Consider the following 13,085-nt stretch of genomic DNA (forward strand, 5'->3'; position numbering starts at 1 on the left):
ATTGGAAAAATGGGAGAGTTTCGGTCGACCGAGTTAATTCCGGACAACCACGGCTGGATGCGGGTCGCCTTTATGACGCGTGAAACTAACGAGACGTTCGATTTAGTCATACCAATTAATGCGCCGCCGGTCGGTTCCACTTCGTTAAGTCTAATTCACTCTCGCCGTGTGTCTTCGGTTGCTTACGTAATAAACGCGCCCGCGGTATTAAGAGCTACGATCTTATCGGTTGACCGCGAGTAGGTTACTCGAGTGCAAGTTCTTCTCTTGCGAATCTGATACCAAATACGGTTCGCCGTTTGCCCGCCTTGGTACTGCGGTTTATGCTTATCATCGGTCGCGAGACAGTTGATTTTTAATTAACCAGGTAACTTATTGTGGTTTAAGTTATTTTAATCTTACTTAACATATTTTTAGCAAGCTGAGTAAATCTTCTTTTGAAGATTCTCTTATAAAATCCTTCGCTCAGACGTGATAAAATGAATAAAACTGGCTCGTTTGTTATAAACTATATAAATTTAATTTATACATATATCAAATTTATATTTTGTCTAGTATTGAATTCTTCGTGATTATTAACATTCTATTTATCTATTATAATGTACTTCTAACGTCTCGTATACATATCCGCGTGTGACTCACGAGTCTCACGGCCTTCTCTTTCTTACACATTCATCTTTTCTTGCATTGGGCGACTGTTTCATGAGAGACTCCCGGATAATCGAGACAGAGATAAAAATTATGTCAAGATAAGGTAAGACTTCGTCGAAACTTTCCAACTCCTTATTTGATAGAGATATAGAACCGAAGGTATGCGAATATTCTTTTATACTACGATAATTCTTAAGTTACTTTACATAATCGGCAAGAAAGGCTTTATTACGAAACGACCAATCGATCATTTGCATCGTTCTCGTTTTAATTAGGCGGAGCAACGAAAGAACGCGATATATATCGCAATTGCAGCACATTCCGTGCAATTGAAAAAGAAGTGGCTCGATGTGTCACAGCGAAAGGGTCAACTGGGTTTCCCCCTTCTCCCTGCTTGGTCTTGGGTGCAGATGTGCCATCGCTACGTTCGTCATCGAGCCCACACCGAGCCGCTCCCCCGCAACTCCCCTTTCCGCCAACATCTTTTCTTCCTCCTCCTGGCGGTCGCCCTACTCGCGGGCCCCGTATCTAGCGTGTGTACAATCTGACGGAATGCTGGATAAGCAGCAGTCCATTCACGGTGACGCTGACGCATACACGGTGCCCGAGCAACCGCGTTCGCGCCGGTGGTCCCCGAGTCGGTTCGGTCCCCGCAGAACCGATAGCGCGCAATCAAATTTGCTAGTCGCCGCGATCGTCCGCCTTATTGCGAACTAAGCGGTAGGCATTGTCCGCAAAAAGAGAAAAAATTCCAAGACAATTTAAAATAAAATTTAAAACAAAATATTTTTAATAGGAATAAGTGCAAATAATAATTAACGGGATAAGAAGCAGCTTTCTTTCGAGAAGAGAGAAACCTCAAGTGACTTCTGTGAAAATCGGCAGAAAATTTAGCGAAGTGAAGTTTCCACAAAGGAAATTGAAGAAAATAGGACGAAGAAGAAAAGGAAGTAATTAATGACGGGTTGACATAAAATAAAATAAAATTAATACTAGTCAACTATCAGAGGACTGCAAGACTCCGTTCGCGAGTTAATTGTTTAATAATTATAGACAATCGATAGAAGAACTGTTGTATCTCCTGAAACAACGTGGTTAGACAATTCTCAGTTCGACATATCGTAAAGTGGTCGTTCATCGTTTTTCGTGAGGACACAGACGAGGACGCACTGAAGATAAAGACTATTGTTAAAGAAAAAATTTCTGTCATACTCTTCAAAATCTACAAAAGTCAATAGATTTACCTTTGGCCCTTCGACTACCTGCCTCGACAAACTTATGGCATGGCTAGTCTGAGATAAGAGCAACTAACAAGCGGTAAGTGACGAGATACCTTCTGATTTATCATCTTCCCTTTACTTATATTCTTCTTTTTCTTAACTTTTACGGCATATTAATTTAAATATTAAAGTTTCACGAAACCGATTTCCATCCGAATTCAATCGTTCAAAGTCTCATCTTAAAAAAAAAAATGAAATGAAAAAGATAATTGCTTGCATATTCGGCTAATTCATTCTTTAAAAAATATCATTTCACTTGATCGTAATCGCGGTTTTCACTCGCGTGAGTCCTCCTCTGATCTCAAGGGCGGCGTTGGTCTGCGATCTTGAGGGACCAATGCAATGCCGAGAACCGGGCAAAAAAGCGTGGTGAGTTACCCGATGGTCCCAAGGGGCAATTTAGAAACGTGACGTGGAGAGAATTATGATGCATGGTGTAGCATTCAATTAGCTGGGTCGTACCGAAAGTTAATGCGAAAATAGACCTTCGAATACTTAAATATTTATTGGACACAATTATTCGAATCCCGAGGTTGACTAATTAATATTTTATACTGCAGAAAATAGATTTTTAAAACTCCTGTGATCACAGATTATTATTACTTGCTCTACCACATTTGCGGTATATATGTATATAAAAGTGTTTTTCTTTCTTAAATTAAAAATGTCCGTAAATATATTCACGTAAAAGTTAATATATTACGAGAAAACGTTGCGTTTTAAGTGAATCGACGACGTCGGTATTTTAATGTCACCCGGCGTACAGCATATTTGGCACTAAATGCACGGTATGAATAGCACGACACATGTTTTGTGTCGTACGTGCAGACATTTGACATCCACACCACGTGGTGCTCTCGTGGGCGGGATACGAGAGTTGGTCGCGCGACTCGATCGACTTTCAACGATCCCGCGCCCAGCTCGCGCGCACATATCTTTTCGCACATTCGGTATTTGCTTCTTTATACCCCGAGATCATTCGCCGTTTACGTCGTTAAAAGAACACGAAAGGTTTTTGCAAGCGTAATAAAAATTATGTGATAATTTACATTATTATTACTTTTATTCGCTTTTATATACTGCTGCAGTGATGCAGAGAAGCCAAAGTGTGATATTTAATTTGATCTCTCGGCATGTTGTTTTCAGAACGATCAACTTTTTAATTGAATAATAATTTTGTGCAGTCGAGTTTTATTTAGTTAAATATGTATTAGCTCAATAAATATGTATTAGCTCATCCTTTAACGAATGAAGCTGTAAATAAACATTTCAAGGCGACGGTATCGGCGTGTTACTGATGGTTGTTAATTTGTATCAGAGGCGGTAAATCGGCGGGTCTCTCAGACCGAAGTATTACACGGAGTGTTGATATAAACCTTTGCTAAACGTAAATCCGCGTACAAGGTTTAAACGCGCCTTTGACCGAGGAGGTGCAACGGAGAGACGCGGATCAACGACGCATCGACGACTCGCGCTAGGTACTTTCACCGTGACTCAACTTGACTCATTCATTGCCGTTCGCCGCATGATTAACACGGAAATCATTCGGTGTGTGATGACGTCAATTCGTCGCCGACGACTTCCACGGAACGAGAAGTAATAATGGTTCGCGGTTTTCGCGCGGCGTCTTCCTCCGTCGCAGCGAGAAACCGATTAGCTTCGCTTATCGAACCGATAACAAAGTCAAACACACGCCCGAAGTCAAATACCTGCCACCTGATCAGACCCGAACCAACAGCAGATTATTACCTAACAGAATTCAATTTTCTTGTGGTAATAATAAAAGCGAATAATTCTTTAAATTCGAATGCTAATTCTAATTAAAAAATTATCACCCTATGCAGACAAAAGAGCGAAAACGCTCACGTTGTTTAAACGTGACCGCAAAACGTGGTGACAAATGTTGAACTTGATGTACATAAACGAACGTCAAGTTCAAAAACGAATTTCTTTTTAAGTTCATTTTTTTCGTTTTGTCAAATTTGTCATATAATATTTAGTTTATTTCCCCAAAAGTTTCTTTTGATAACGATTAATTATTCAATGTGGTTATGATAATATCAAGTGTAATGTCGACAAAATGTATAAAACGAGAACGGCGACACAGACGACGCGTTAATGCGTTCCCATGTCTTCCGCGGCTTTCATCGCTTTTTTTTTTGTCGCGAGGGGACGCCTAGTACCGGGTGTCCGTTAATTTCCCTTAATTAAGCTCAATCGGGGTTAATGTACCGCAGCTTGACCCCAGTTTACCAAATCTAACGCACCCTCCGCAACTATACACGTTTGCACATAGACCACGATCGCTAATCGATTATTCACAGAGTTCTCCATTGCAATTCCTGACACTAACGTAAGCGTGAGCGGTGTGTACTTTACAAATTTACAAAAGATTTTTCGTAAATACCTTGAAAGCGTAGTGCATTTTTATTACAACGAAATTATGTATGTAATATGAAAGGTGCGCAAAATTAAAAAATTATATAGTTATATTTATTAACTTCATTACATTTACTCTTTACATTAATTAATAAATTACATTTATTAGTAATAAGAAATAAATTTAGATAGACAATTTGAAGAAACGAAATAAACAAATAATAATATCATCACTTAAGAGTAATTATTCAAATTGCAAGGATACGTGCCTATTGTGAGTTTGTGATATCGAGTATCGTTACACATGTTTCAAAAACACAAGTGACTCATGTACCCGCAGTCATTAGTAAACTCGGTTATTCAGCGTGGCTGCAATCGAACGGTCGGAGACAGAATAAGAAAGATAAATGACTTATAAATTAAGCGTATATATATAATCAATATGTGAATTCGAATGCCTGAAAAATAAACGTGAATATATTTCAATACACAGGTTTCAATATCACATTTACATATATGTATTTTCCAAACACGAAACTTGTTTCACCTTAATTAGTATTCTCGTTCGTAATTAAAAATAACATTCAACAGACTTCCTCCTGGAAATCATTAACGTTCATAATTATCGCGTGAAACAAATATAATTGCAGCAAGAAATAGGTTGGTGGGATTTTAATTGTTTAAAGTCTGTAGAATCGACTTCAGCAATTTGATTAATGAAACATTATCAAGAGCGAAACGATCGGATCGAGTTATTAATGCCCAGCGCGTTGAAAAATAGCGAATTAGCGTGGTGTCATAAGCGAGAGCCTCGCATTGTCCTCCGTAAATTCTCCGGACGACCCATTTCCGTCGGTGGCGCCCTTCGTTCATGAGCCCATAAATAATAATAAATTCTTACGATCTGTCGTTCTAAACGTAAGTCGTTCTCCGACCATTGTCCACGTCGGAGAATTATTTTAATGCGCAGAATCGCACGCGCGGAATTTGCATAACGCAAATGTCAAACGTCCCACGCGTCTTCAGACAATCGCTTTCGCGGATCCTTCACTCGGCGTCTTCAATAACTCTAGAAATGTAATATATTTTGTTCGGAAAACGCTGTACATCGAAGTGAAGAATACAGAAATTCGTATAAAGAAACAAATGTAGCATGTATCACGTGGCATTACTATCTTTTTTTAATTACTAGTAATAAATAAATACATTTTTAATAATAGTCTCAAAACATTGTTTATTTAGAGTATTATTTTTAATAAATTTTATTTTTTATTAATATAGATTCTACAAAACTGTAAACTTTAATTTGATATACACGTTTATATAATACTTTTTGACTATTTTAACAAGCTACTTTTAAAGCTATTTTTAAATAGCATTTCATGCTGTTACGAATTTTGATAAATTGTGGTAAAACAAATGATTAATTCGTTGATACGCGAGCCTTTCTTTGTTGCACTTCAGGAAACAGTTTTTAAGCAAGTGCGTTGTCGCATCCGCTTTTACGTCAGATCGTTTCAAACAAGTTAGTATCGGAATTTTAAATCGCGGTTTCCTCTTCACAGGAATTCCATGTCTGTCTCTTTCGCGCCCTGCCATAATGTCGCAATCGTGTCCCCTGGTGCGCTAATCTTTACCGATCACGAAGGCAGCAACAGCATTAATATTAATATTCGTCAGACAGCGGTAAACTAAAACACCGATCTAAGGTAGAGATATTTCGGGTCTTGTTTGCGTTCGCCAAAATGTTTTCGTGCTCCTTAACTACGAGACTTAGTCATCTGCTTTAGTCATCCGGAAAGGGGAACGCAGGTCGAATATTTAATTCCGTTCTTCCGCTCTTGAATGCCACAGGCCTTCGAGGTCGGGTCGCGAGGCCGAATGGAATCGCTGGACCGGAGCTTCGACACCTTCGGCACGGCCGGCATAATGGACGGCACGGACACGTGGTTGCCGCGCGTCATGGACAACGTTACGCACAGCACCATCGTCGACTCGGAACTGTCGAGGTACGTCGTTCCTTTTGGAGCATAAGTATTTAGAATCGTCGATATTCCAATCGTACCTTCCTTATAGCTGCCTTGATTGTGTAATTAAATCGCAATTTAATGGAGTGAATTAAATTTAAAACCACGCACGATTTTGATTGTTATTTTAAACGCGTGAAATTTACACTTGAGCTTGAATTCAATTCGAGAGAGAGAAAAGTTGGTTTTGACATTTTTAAAATTATTTATTATACACTTGTATCACTTGTTAATGAATTTAATTATAAAATCAAATTAAGGAAAACGCCGTTGATTTATTTATACATATTTAAAATTTAATTATATTACTTGTTAATGAATATAGCTATAATAACAAAGATTGATCGTTTTCATGACTACTTTATCTGTCGCAGATTTCCGAAGCCCTTGAGAACTTTCGCGGCGGTAGTGGCAATTATCATCATGATTATTGGTCTAGCCGGTAATCTACTGACGATCGTTGCTTTGTGTAAATATCCCAAAGTTCGCAATGTTGCAGCGGCCTTCATCATAAGGTGCGACAAACAGTTTTGTTTTCTTAATTTTGTCATCAAAATTCTTTACTCAATGCTGTATAAATAGCTTCCTTACACACATATTAAAGAAACTTGTATATGAATCATCGTGATGTTCGTGTCGATATTATGACGAACATATCGCGTCATTTTCTAACATAAAATTGACTCCTAGATTCAAGCATTTTTTAAATGTTAAAACGCGATTTTTTTCTAATGTCCACGTCGATTAAAATAAAATTGTTTCATGCCACAGCTTGTGCATCGCGGACTTCGTGTTCTGCCTGCTGGTGTTACCGTTCGATTCTATCAGGTTCATCAATGCCGGTTGGGCGGACGTACGATTCTTTTGCGTCTTCGTACCCTTTTTGCGGTACGGAAACGTCGGCGTCAGTCTCCTGTCTGTCGCAGCAATTACTATCAACAGGTGCGTGCGTCTAGTTAAAAGATTTTCTTCGATTCGACAGAGTCTAAGGAACGGAATTAATATGCGACGAAATCAAAGTATAATATGAGATTTTAATTAAAATTGTTGGTTTTATAGATACATTATGATAGCGCATCACGCGATTTATAGCAGGGTTTATAAGAAGTACTGGATAGCCACGATGATAATCTTCTGTTGGGTATTCTCTTACGGAATGCAGATACCTACACTGGTGGGAGTGTGGGGTAAGGATTATTACGTTAAGCTCCTAATATGACATAAAGATGACTTCCAACTAAAAAAATTAAAAATTTTATACTTACTGCTTCTCTCATATTGCTTTCGCATAGAGGAAGCTTTGTTTTCGTAAACCTCGTATATGGACCTTTGATCGCGTATAAAGCTAGGTCTAATCTCAACCAAATCTTAAAGAATTATTATATAATAATATATGAAATAGGGGTAGAAAAAAGGCTGAAGAACATAATAGAATTATAAATAGCCCGATATATCTTTTAAAACTGACGAAAGTTAAAGCAACCACGAACATTTCTCAAAAAATTCAAAATTTTATAAAGAAAAAACCTTTTTATCAATTATCGCCAAATTCGAGAGAGCATGCCTCGTATTAAAGAATAGATACATTGTATTTCGGAATTTGCTCCGAAATTGAGGTCCAACGCCGCCCGTCGGCATTTGCAGTTACCTATTTTTTGTTGTCTAACATTATGCAGCAGCATTTTAAAGGACATATAACAATGTTAAAATGAACGTATTTCTCGAGATATGTCCAGTTAAGCGTCACTTTTCGCATTTCGAAGCTCCTATACCTACCTTTCCGCCGAGCACGGGCACGAGGACTGCAGTTGCATACGTTTTACATTTCAGTATGCGAAACTGTCTGCCGCATTTTGCGTTTGCATAAATTATTCAAAAGAACATAATTAATAACTATATTAATAATTAGATTAATAGAATACTGTAATCTAAAATAATAATTAAAAAATAGCAAGAATTTAATTATGCATCAGTAGAGACGTTAGAAGACAATAAAAGTTAATAGAAGAATTAATTCGGATAATAAAGTAGACGAAACTCAGGTTTCGCACCGCGAAATCTCGGAAATTTACTCCTGATATATCAGGAAACCATGTTGAGCAAGGAGGTTGTCCGGATTGCAGTAGGTATTCCGCGGGTGTTTTGAAATGCTAAATGCGCTGAACGACAATGGGTCATATCTCGAGAAATAAATTCATTTTAACATTGTTATGTATCCGTTGATGCAAATCATGCTCTCTCAAACGAGATTTGACAATAAAGAGTTTTAAAATGCTGTTGCATACGTTTTACATTTCAGTATGCGAAACTGTCTGCCGCATTTTGCGTTTGCATAAATTATTCAAAAGAACATAATTAATAACTAGATTAATAATTAGATTAATAGAATACTGTAATCTAAAATAATAATTAAAAAGTAGCAAGAATTTAATTATGCATTAGTTAGAGACGTTAGAAGACAATAAAAGTTAATAGAAAAATTAACTCGGATGATAAAGTAGGCGAAACTCAGGTTTCGCACCGCGAAATCTCGGAAATTTACTCCTGATATATCAGGAAAGCATGTTGAGCGAGGAGGTTGTCCGGATTGCAGTAGGTATTCCGCGGGTGTTTTGAAATGCGAAATGCGCTGAACGACACTGGGTCATATCTCGAGAAATATATTCATTTTAACATTGTTATGTATGTTTTAATGCGAGACTTGCTCTCTCAGATGTAATTAGACGCTAAAGAGTTTCAAAATGTTGCTGCATAATGTTAGATAACAAGAAAAAGGTAGCTGCCAATGCCGACGCGGCGCACGGGTGGCGTTGGACGACAAAATCGGAGCTCCGACTTTATTTACATCCGAGAGAGCAAGTTTCGCATTAAAGCTTAAATAACAATGTTAAAATGAACGTATTTTTCAAGATATGTGCAATGTCGTTTGTCGCATTTCGTAGCTTCTAACCTTTTCGCCGAGCACAAGCACTGCAATCTGCATTCGCAGTTTTAGTTAATCATATGCATACATATACGTATTATAAAAAAAATAATTAATAAAAACATTATTAATTTAATGAACACACACAATGTGTATTAATATTCAATTATTATTTTTAAGTAATAGCGTGAATTGTATTATGCGTTTGTTAAGACGCTTGAAAGATCATATAAATTACGAAAAGAATTTTATTGTTAGTTAATGTAAAAAGCGAGAATCTCGAGTTTGGAGTCGTCTGTAATTCCTCAGAAATCGCTCCTGTTACGCGGGAAGCATGTTGAGCAAGGAGGTTGCAAGAGCTATTCGAGCAGCCGCACGTGGCGGCACGCTTACCCCCACTATTACCCATCGCCATCAGAACGGCGCGCCGGGCTCACGACGAGGACGCTCCGCCTACGGCCAATCAGAGCGCTGGCAGTTACGCCTGAGAGGGGCAGCAAGCCTCCACGCGCTGACCAATGACCGCGACGATACGAGGAGGCAATGTGGGGTGGCAACACCCGCGCTTAGAATACCTCCGTCAACCTCCTTGCTCATCCTGCTTTCCTGATACATCAGGAGTAAATTTCCGAGATTTCGCTGTGCGAAACTTGAGTTTCGCCTATCTTATCATCCAAATTAATATTCTTTTATTAACTTTTATCATCTTCTAGCATCTCTACGGATGCATAATTAAATTCTCGCTATTTTTTAATTATGATCTAAGATTGTAATATTGTATTAATCTAATGAGCAATATGATTAAGAGTCCTTTAATGCGAGACATGCTTTCTCGAATAACATTAGGTGATAAAAAGTTTTAAAATGCTGTTACAAAATGGCGGTCGACGAAAAAGATGGAAATCGAAAAGATACCTTTTTCTCGCTGTCTAGCATTATGCAGCTGTATTCTAAAATTCTTTAGCGTCTAATTACATCTGAGAGACCATGTTTCGCATTAAAAAGCAGCTAGTATAAATATTTTTTAAAATTATATCTATGGCCGGTATTCATAGTCTTCAAGATCGTCTTAAGTCTTAAGTAATGTCTTAAGACGCCAATACGGCTCTGTGATTGGTTCATGACAGCTTAAGATTGAACTTAAGCTCTTAAATAACTATGAATACCGGCCTATATATTTTATACATATTTGTTACATTTTGCTATTATTTATTGTTCATTACTCATTTGTATTTCATCAGGTAAATTCGATTACGATCCCAATTTGGAGACCTGTTCCATCGTCAAGGACCGTCACGGTCACACTTCCAAGACATTCCTTTTCGTCATGGGATTCCTGATTCCTTGCGTAGTGATCGTCGGCTGTTACGCCAAGATATTCTGGGTGGTGCACAAGTAATTGACACGTTTCCGCCGTTTTTAAACAATCTTTTTACCGTTGGCGTTGCTTCGATTATATTGTATTATATTAACCGATTGAAATTCAATCAACATTGCAGATCGGAATCGCGAATGCGAAAGCACGCCGGACCGACGATAAAGTCGCCTCACACGCCCGGGAGGGATATTAGGGAGCTCAAACAGAAGCGTAGCGAATGGAGGATCACGAAGATGGTACTGGCCATCTTTCTCAGCTTCCTCGCGTGCTACTTACCGATCACCATCGTCAAGGTGGCCGACGCGGAAGTCAGATGCCCCGGTAAGAATATATCATCATATATCATTTGATTTCTGAGTAAAATAGCATTTTATCCTTTGATAAATCATTTTCATCGCGCACCTTTGTCTGTATTCAGTTTTAAATTTCATTAATAAGACAAAAATTTATGAAAATTTGTTGTCTCTCTCTCTCTCTTATTTCATAAGTATCTACATAATATCTTAAAAGCCTTGCAAAACCTAAACTATTTACTGTTCGGTCCTGTAATACGGAAAAAGCTTGCCGACTTTTGTTCTAGCGATATCAACTGATTGTTACTATCATGCATGCGTCGTCACGTGAAATTGTTTCAGAATGTCACATTCTGGGATATCTGTTGCTGTACTTTGCGTCGTGCGTAAACCCAATCATCTACGTGATCATGAACAAGCAGTACAGGCAGGCGTACGCCGGCGTGATCGGCTGCTCGTGGATAAGGGCGAGCCTAACGCCGTACGGCAGCAGTGCGCCGGCCGGCGGTCTTCAGGCCCATCAGCATGACTACGCCCAAGGTAACTTCGAGCAACGACACGCGGTAACGCTCACCAAACTCTGACTGAACGCGCGAGCTAAGCGACAACTCGCTCACTTCGTAAGTCAAGGGCACCACAAGTTTGCTGCTTTCTGTTTTTGATCGCCACTTTGGTACCAGTTTGGTATCTGGTCAGTCTGCGCGTGTGTATTTATATGCTAACGTCGATTAATCGCATCCCCCTAATCATTGATTTTCTTCTATGCTCAGCACGTTCCTAACTCCATTCTTCTTACGAAACTGATGAGACGAACGAGCGATGTCAAAATTGCTGCGATCGTCGCCTGGATGCTTTTTCATCTTCGATCATCGTTATAATTAACAATTTGCTAACAAAGTCCTTGTGTTTTACCTCGATGTAATTCGCTTAACTTACTGTTGACTTAAATTGTCTAAATGCAGTTCTAATCTTCACTGCTAGTTCTTAATTATTAAATTAATTATTAAAACTAAATTATATTAACACTTAGAACAAAATTACGAGACTTTGATTAAAAATAAAAAAAAAATTAATATTTTATCCTCTTTTGGATATACTATTTATATGTATCAATATTACGTAAAGTAGCTTTGTCTGTTTAATTATTTCGTTGTTCTTGAAATACATATTTCTCTTATAGTCCTTTATATTATTATATTTTGCAAAATGTAAATCTATATATATGCATGTTTAAATTTAAAAACAGCTTGCTTTAAAAAATAGCTTATCTCTCTGACAATTGTCTCTTTTTGTGCATTCTACATAAAACTGTGATTGTCTTCGTCAAAATGTAGCTGTATCTTATTCTTCGGCTAGACTACTCGAAGGACTTCAGCAAAACGATGGTGTCGACGGTCTCTATCGCTATGAATCCAGTGAGAGGTTCGCAATTCCAGGAAGAGCTATGAGGCTAACGTCGAGAAAAATTGAAAAGAGGAGAGACGTCTCTCGTTATGAGAAAAAAGGAGAAACGGAAGAAGAGAAGAAGAAAGAAATTGCTCCTGATAACAGTGCAATAGTTATCGAGCCAGTTTGCATAATTTTTTTACCTTGTCTAAGACAATAAAAAGATAAAATGCTTTATAATTATATTTTTATTATTGTTAACGAGCGAAATAATATTAGAATGTCAAATGTATGTGTACGTATATTTAATTTCCGAGGCACTCGCGATATAAGCAGAAAGTTATTTTCTGCGCGATAATGACTTTACAAAAATGACTTACCAAAGATTGTCATGTGTCATTGTATTTTATTAATAAAATACAAACTTTGCATTGTCCTTTACATTTGATTTACATAATTTTTGAGCAAGAATTATGGTGTAGATAGAATGTAGATAGACTGTTGTAGTAATTTACGTTTAATTGAAGTAGACGTTCGGTGTCGCGCCGCTTTCGTCGATTCTATTTGTTTATAAATATTTCGTAAATGTTTATGGCCGAATCAGGTACAAAAATGTATAGGAAAGATTAACAAGGCCCATTTATTAATCAAAGAAAGAGATATCCTGAGATTTGAATCGCTTTGAAGTAAACGTTCTCACTTTCGTTGATTCTATTTGTTTATGAGTATTTCGTAAATGTTTATGGCCAAATCAGGTGCGAAAATGCA

At 37.9% G+C, this 13,085-nt stretch overlaps 1 protein-coding gene across 3 annotated transcripts; it reads left to right on the top strand.

The window, feature by feature from the left end:
• Positions 1 to 1,202: 1,202 nt before the first annotated feature.
• Moody (G-protein coupled receptor moody) lies at positions 1,203 to 12,758 on the top strand. Of its 3 annotated transcripts, none has more exons than XM_071788798.1 (9): positions 1,203 to 1,968; positions 6,165 to 6,319; positions 6,712 to 6,852; positions 7,109 to 7,279; positions 7,397 to 7,524; positions 10,502 to 10,655; positions 10,760 to 10,959; positions 11,274 to 11,551; positions 12,288 to 12,758. In XM_071788798.1, exons 2-8 carry the CDS (start codon positions 6,192 to 6,194, stop codon positions 11,513 to 11,515), a joined length of 1,164 nt encoding a protein of 387 aa, XP_071644899.1. In that variant the 5' UTR covers positions 1,203 to 1,968; positions 6,165 to 6,191; the 3' UTR covers positions 11,516 to 11,551; positions 12,288 to 12,758. The 3 variants fall into 3 exon arrangements, with proteins under 3 accessions (XP_071644899.1, XP_071644897.1, XP_071644898.1); XM_071788796.1 differs by having other exon boundaries at positions 11,274 to 11,471; XM_071788797.1 differs by lacking the exon at positions 1,203 to 1,968 and adding an exon at positions 6,001 to 6,019 and having other exon boundaries at positions 11,274 to 11,471.
• The last annotated feature ends 327 nt before the right edge of the window (positions 12,759 to 13,085 follow it).

Source organism: Temnothorax longispinosus, chromosome 9, assembly GCF_030848805.1.
Source record: "Temnothorax longispinosus isolate EJ_2023e chromosome 9, Tlon_JGU_v1, whole genome shotgun sequence".
Classification (NCBI taxonomy): Eukaryota; Metazoa; Arthropoda; class Insecta; order Hymenoptera; family Formicidae; genus Temnothorax; species Temnothorax longispinosus.

Coding starts and splice junctions, on each gene's coding strand:
- Moody (XM_071788796.1), top strand. CDS start 6,192: ATGGAATCGCTGGACCGGAGCTTCGACACCTTCGGCACGGCCGGCATA. Junction 7,280..7,396: donor GCAGCAATTACTATCAACAG/GTGCGTGCGTCT, acceptor TTGGTTTTATAG/ATACATTATGATAGCGCATC. Junction 7,525..10,501: donor TACACTGGTGGGAGTGTGGG/GTAAGGATTATT, acceptor GTATTTCATCAG/GTAAATTCGATTACGATCCC.